Below are 6,132 nucleotides of genomic sequence, written 5' to 3'. Positions count from 1 at the left end.
CACAAATGCTAGCTTTAAGTCCGAAAATTAGCCAAATACTCCACTCCTCGTACATGAGTGCGTTTGTATTCGCTATGAACCTTGGACAATCCCCTGCCGTGGGTATGTGCCTTTATGTCTGAGAACATCATCATCATCGTCATCACCATGCGCTGCCGCGTTCTATTCTCGCGTCGCGTGCCTCGCGCAGAACGAGCTCGGGCCGAGGTACGAGCTGGTCTCCGCTTGCGCTTCGGTCTTCTGCCTTCCGAACACTGCTCTTCGCAACACCCGCGGTCCAGAAGGCCGGGACATCTTCGGACTACTTTCGCAAGCAGCGCCGGTCTCCGCCTACGCCGCCAATGTCGTCCGTGCCCCAGGAAGAGCGTCCCCAGGCGCTGCCCTCTCCCGGCGCCGACTCCTACGATGACGTGGCACCTTCCACTTCGTCGCTCGTGGTGACCGCCGGGCGGCCTTCGACGCCAGAGGAGGAGCCCGTGGGGTATCGTACGTCCATCCCAATGCCTGGTAAGTTGGAGTATCTCGTCTTGTTCCTGACCGATTTAGGTAATCCGCGATTACTAGGAATAGTCATGCATGAAGTGGACGCGCTGATCAGGCTTAGCAACTGCTTGACGCCACTGCTCTTCAGGTGGTTATTTAAAAGCCAATGGTGAAATCGACACGCTTTGTATGTAGTCATATTAGCACCAAATGTCAGGTGCCCGTTTCCTGACCAACTACGAAGGCTCTGGCCTTTTACAGGTTGCTCAGGCGGGGTTTATCGGTTCCTCAGTTTGTAGCCAATGAATTGGTCGCGAACCAGTATTACGCACATGGACGTCTGCACGACCGAGGTCTCTAATCTCCCAAACTTTCAAGTCTCTCGCATACAAATATCAAAAACTGCTTCCCGAGCTTGCGAGGCGTTTGCTTAACTCTTAGGGCTTATATTAAAACAACACTCGATAATATTTGAGCTTTTTTGATTCACATTCACTGTACTCATAGTTCTTTACTAGTGTACCTGTCATAGGTCTTGGTCATATGGCTTGATTGGGGACAGGCGCCCACTCTTTGTGCAATCATTCCTTATATATCTGTTTTTTTTTTGGTGTTTCGACCACTCCTTCCACCTTGAAGACGAAGCGGCCGCAATTGCTGATATGTCGGGCACGGAGGCAGCCCTGCCGGTAGAGTCCGCGGCGATGACGCCCATGGACGACTACTTCGGAGAGCTCCCACAGCAGCTCGTCGGTGGCAACGTCGGAGTCGGAGCCGGGCAGCAGCAACCACCTGCACCTCGAGAGGAGTGGCCAGAGTTTTTGGCCGTTGAAGCCGCGCTCTACATCCTGACGCCACCGTCACACACCCCGCCGTTCCGTGAGGGGCACCAGGCAAGCACATCTGGCCGGGGCGTACGCTGCCAAAGCAGTGCTCACAGCGAGGCGCAGGAGTGGCTTTATTCCAGGCTGCTGCTCTTGGGCAGTGTGATAGAAAGCGCTTGGTGCTCCAAGGCCCGTTGACCATCCGCTGAGTTCGCGTGGAGCTACACACTCAGTGGCGAAGGGCTAGTAAGACATAAGGGGAGTCGTTGGCAGCTGCATTACATATAGGACGCGTTCTGTGTCTGCCGTGATCTCTGGGCGGTTGGGAAAGTGAGCAGTGTCACGCCGTCAGATTCCGCAGAGAATTGGTAGGATGAGTAGAGTTCTGGTAGGGAGGGTGGGCGCTTGTTCCGTTTTTAAATGACGGGTGCGGTCTTGTCGATGGACACGTCTTAAGTGCAGGAGGTTATACTGGACAAGCAGTTCTGTGCAGGGGGTATTCTGAGCCCCGGACCTTGTCGATCGAAGCCGTAATTAGTGCACTGTACGTAGGGAAAACCCCTGAGGTTGACTGGAGAAAAGTTAAGGTAGTGATTACTCATTGGCATCCACCTGAGCTCGCACATACGGGTCCAAAGGAAAGCTTGGAGCTTTCTCAGACGCTTCGAAGTTGAAGAAAAAATTGATCTTGCTCCGAGATTAAAACTGGAACCACTTCCTCTCTGCGGCGGTCTCTCTTCCAATTAAGCTAAACAGGATAGCAAGAAGATGTTAACGCTACGACCAGTAGTTGAATAACTCGAAGGGAGAACAGTGGTAGGACTACGCAATTATGAAAGCCCCTGTGGCGAAAAAGATTTGAATAAGGGAGTAATTACACAGTAGCTTTTCTTTGTTGTTGTATGGCTGCACCAGTGTCGATGCTAATGAGTATTTAGTATAATTCTATGTCGTAATTACTAAAGAAATGGCGAAGGGATTGCCAGTCTGCGCTGATGCCATTTGGTGAAAATTTCCTTACATTTGCAGCCAAGCTCCCTGTTTTTACCGGGGGCACACCAGAGTCTGTGGACGGAAAAGGCAGTGCCGTGGCGACCTCTACCATAGATATAAAACAGCACTGAGAGCTCCACCCGGAATTGCAACGCCGGACATGAGAAAGGCTATTGGGCCTACACCCTAACTCGAAGCTCGATTCAGTTGCCTTATTCAAATGTTTTTTCATTGAAGAGGTGAGCGATTGTTCGAAATAATATTCTAACAGCGGATCGAATATCCCGCTAGATGACTTGTCGAAGGAATAAAATAGTGCGAGTAAAAATTACACGAAACGAATCAAATATGTCCTCAAGTTGTCGAACAATTTTCGAATTGTAGGCGGGCAATTCGAATAAAGCACGCTGTAGCTGCCACGTGCAGCTCTTCACAGGCAGTCAGGTAATCAGCGCTTGCGCGCAAGCCGTGCATATAAAAGAATTTTTTTCTCAGAGAATGAACCGCGCAAACTAGTGTTTAGTGCCCCGACGTGGTCCATTCGTGCGGCGGCATCCATAATGCTCGAACATTGCCTCAAACTTTAGGTGAGGCGGCAGAGGTCAGACTGGTTTAGAAAACTGCCGTGATGCCCTATATCGCATTCCATAAGTGATGCGCAGCTGTCGCCTCTGTTATCTATGAGACGTGGCGTTAGTTTATTCGCTGTCGTCACAGTAGCAAAACGTAGTTTGCTTATACGAGAGGACGGTAATACACGAACGGCACCGCTGCGTTTAGTCACGGCAGTGCCTTAAACCTCCTAATTCATTCATTCATTCATTCATTCATTCATTCATTCATTCATTCATTCATTCATTCATTCATTCATTCATTCATTCATTCATTCATTCATTCATTCATTACCAGGGGTAGTCTGCCTTGCTTCAGCCGCGCTCTTTAAATTTCGACCTCACCACATATGACCGGTAGTTATTAGACTGCTGTGCTGCTTGCATTGCACTTCCTTTCGTTGCAGTGCGGCAACCGCCCCTGCCCCAGGATGATGCGCCGCGGCCCATCGTTTGAGAACTGGTTCCGCCGAGCGCCGGCCCAAGGCGGACTGCTGGCACTCGTCAATCCAGAACCGTACGGATTCCGGCGAGCCTTCTAGTCAGGTAAGCGCTTGAGGTGCATATCTCCGGCACCCAACGACGCGTTGTAATTTGCCACTAGTCCATCACCATGTGTGCAATACCAGTACCCGTGTGATCCAATAGCAATAATCTGCTTATTTCATGGGCAGGGCTACGGTATTTCGCACCTAACGCTTGTGGCACCAGTGACCTGAGGACGTATTGTGCAACGCTTCCTTTCGTTTTCTTCTTTTTGTTTCTCTGCCACTGATGTCATTCGCCACTTCCTACGTCACCTTCTACGTCAGTCTACGGCCTACGTCACTAATGACAGGTGATGACAAGCAAGGAAAACGAAACTGACGTTAATAAATGTGGCCCTAGGTGATGGTCAGTCTGGCACTTTCCATGCGGTGCTCCGAACTCATAGACGGCTCAGCCCCGTCAAGTTGTTTCTGTTCATACCACGCTGTCAGTGTTCATATGTGGACGTTAGCCCAGTGCTCCCTTATCGGACAGATAGATCTGGAGGTTAATGAAAAGGCTTGAATATAAATTGAGGACTGAGCAGCAAGCTGGGCGAAACGTAAATGCAAATGTAACGTTAAGAGATAGGAAGAGAGCAGAGCTAGCCGGGGAACACGGGAGTTACCGATATCGTAGCTGGAATTAATAAAGACATAAGCAGAGCATGTAATGCGGTTGGGAGATAACCAGCTGTCGTTAAGAGTAACGGAGTGGATTCAAAGAGAAGGGAAGCGCAGCATGGGGCGGGAGAGAGGTGGGCGGATTATATTAGGCTTAAAGTTTGGGGGCATAAGGTGGACGCAGCTGGCACTGAACAGTGTTAGTTAGAGGTCATTTGGAGAGGCCTATGTACTGCAGCGAAGGTAGTGTGGCTGATAATGGTTGAGTAAAAGATTTCTCGCGTGGTGGCCGGCAGGCCTTCTACCCTTCCTGCTCTAGAGCAGTGTAGCGTGGAGCTGCATTGAAGGTGACCAAGCCGGCCTCTGTCTCGACCAGTTCGAGCTCTGTGCCGGTTTGATTAATACTTCGGGCTTCTGATGTGCGAAAAAGCTTGGTTGTATTATGGAGAGTTTGTAATAGAGGTTTGTGTAGTGGATGGTTTCATTCAAGGAAGACAATTTGACTTAAATGCCCTCTTGCCTGTCTCTGCCTCGAAGTTCACCTATGAAGGGACACGCGCACCACAACGAAGCGAGGCATGGCAAAGTAACGTGCAACATTGTCGTAATGCAGGCCAGGTGCGATACTTCTTTCATTAGCTAATGACAGATCATGTGGACTGCAAGACCAAGTTGGGCGTGTTATACGCTTTACTGGTCGGACAGCGTTGAACTGCCGGAGCCATGGATTTGCTATACGGAGCGCTATCTCACTCAGCCGCTCTAGAAATGAAGACGTCGATCTTGTCCATTTGAAAAACTCAGGAAGCACTGTAGTTTATAGCGGAGCACTACGCGAAAGGAACTCATTACTACCTCGCAGTGATACTTGCGCGTGTGTACAAATGTGTCGCTAGCTTTCAGTGATGTCAACGTTTTCCTTGTATACGTCCATTGCAGACACATTGAGAGAAAATGCCATGGAGCAGAAAGGACTAACCCATTTTTCCCTCTCTAAGAAATCACGTGCGTCAGCCACATCTTGTCTCTGAATGGGCATCGTGAGAACCAGGTGGTTCAGTTAGTATTTCACCCGGTTTTGGCATGGAGTGTATGCTTATAAGTTGTGATACAAAAAGTGGCCACGAATATGTAAGCGGATCTTAGAGCCGCCACCTAACGCCCTGACTGGCTTCTGCGCAGGGCCAGGCGTGGTGCACATGGTGGTTCCCGCCCTCCTGCTGCGTGTGCTCATCCCCACCGTGCTGCCGGTTGTGGAAAGTGACCGCGGTGTTTGCATCTCGCTCCCTTTCTGCCAGACGTGTGCTCCGCAGGAACCGGAACGTGAAAAACCGCTAGGACCGCTTGCGCCCCCTGGCCAGCCTGGGCAGTGGTTCCCCTGCCCAACTGGCCGGTCGCGCTTTGCGTGCACGAGAGTGGACGGCGCACGACGGGATGGGTGCGCACTACTGTGTGGCGGGCTACCGTGTCTTCCAAGAGTCGCGGCGGCAAAGTGGCGCCTCCATAAAAGGGCTCTTCAAAAAAAAAAAAAATGCTTGAGTGTTTCGTTGATGAGCCCCCTCGGGCGGCTCCGCGGCTGTGTCATTCTGCTACGGAGAACAAAAGTCTCCCTTCACTCTTTTAAGTCATCCGATTTAAGTGATGCTTCGACAATTGTACTTTGAAAACCTCCTACTCAAAGGCGCGATGGTATTGGGAATTTATCGGGAATTTCACTTTTGAGCGAAGGATTTAATCCGGACATTCGGAGCCTGGCAAAATGTGTTGCATATTCGTGCTTAGCGCGAGCGCTCCTCGTCGTCTTCAACGTAGCACTAATCCGGAAGTTCTGACCGGAGTAGAATATTCTTTTTTGTGCTCGATAAGAAAAAGAGGAAATTGGGCCTCTCATGTGTATGCCTCAGTTAAGTCATTCATGCATGTAAGAACTGAAAGCACCCTTTGCAAAAAATAAAAAGCCTGTGCTTTCGCACTGAATAGAATATTGTAAACATTCTCTAATTTTTTACGTGCGGCGTCCACACAAAGGTTGGCAGCAAGTTAATGTGCGTCGTCGTCGTACGTTTCCGC

The 6,132-nt window shown here is 50.2% G+C and overlaps 1 protein-coding gene across 1 annotated transcript; it reads left to right on the top strand.

The window, feature by feature from the left end:
- Positions 1–341: 341 nt before the first annotated feature.
- Positions 342–3,453, top strand: LOC149360540 (uncharacterized). The gene is made up of 3 exons (XM_089567868.1): positions 342–507; positions 1,123–1,376; positions 3,319–3,453. The coding sequence occupies exons 1-3, from the start codon at positions 342–344 to the stop codon at positions 3,451–3,453; spliced, it is 555 nt and encodes a 184-aa protein (XP_089423994.1).
- Positions 3,454–6,132: the final 2,679 nt, after the last annotated feature.

Source organism: Amblyomma mixtum, chromosome 2 (genome assembly GCF_055824585.1).
Source record: "Amblyomma mixtum isolate Tamu chromosome 2, ASM5582458v1, whole genome shotgun sequence".
Taxonomy (NCBI): domain Eukaryota; kingdom Metazoa; phylum Arthropoda; class Arachnida; order Ixodida; family Ixodidae; genus Amblyomma; species Amblyomma mixtum.
The sequence above is the reverse complement of the archived record's forward strand: the minus strand, read 5'-3'. Positions and strand labels throughout refer to the sequence as shown.

What these genes read in the sequence shown, in the direction of transcription:
- LOC149360540 (XM_089567868.1), top strand. Translation starts at nt 342, where the DNA reads ATGTCGTCCGTGCCCCAGGAAGAGCGTCCCCAGGCGCTGCCCTCTCCC. An exon ending in TACGTCCATCCCAATGCCTG is followed by an intron (nt 508 to 1,122) that starts GTAAGTTGGAGT and finishes TCCACCTTGAAG; the next exon opens with ACGAAGCGGCCGCAATTGCT. An exon ending in CGTTCCGTGAGGGGCACCAG is followed by an intron (nt 1,377 to 3,318) that starts GCAAGCACATCT and finishes CTTTCGTTGCAG; the next exon opens with TGCGGCAACCGCCCCTGCCC.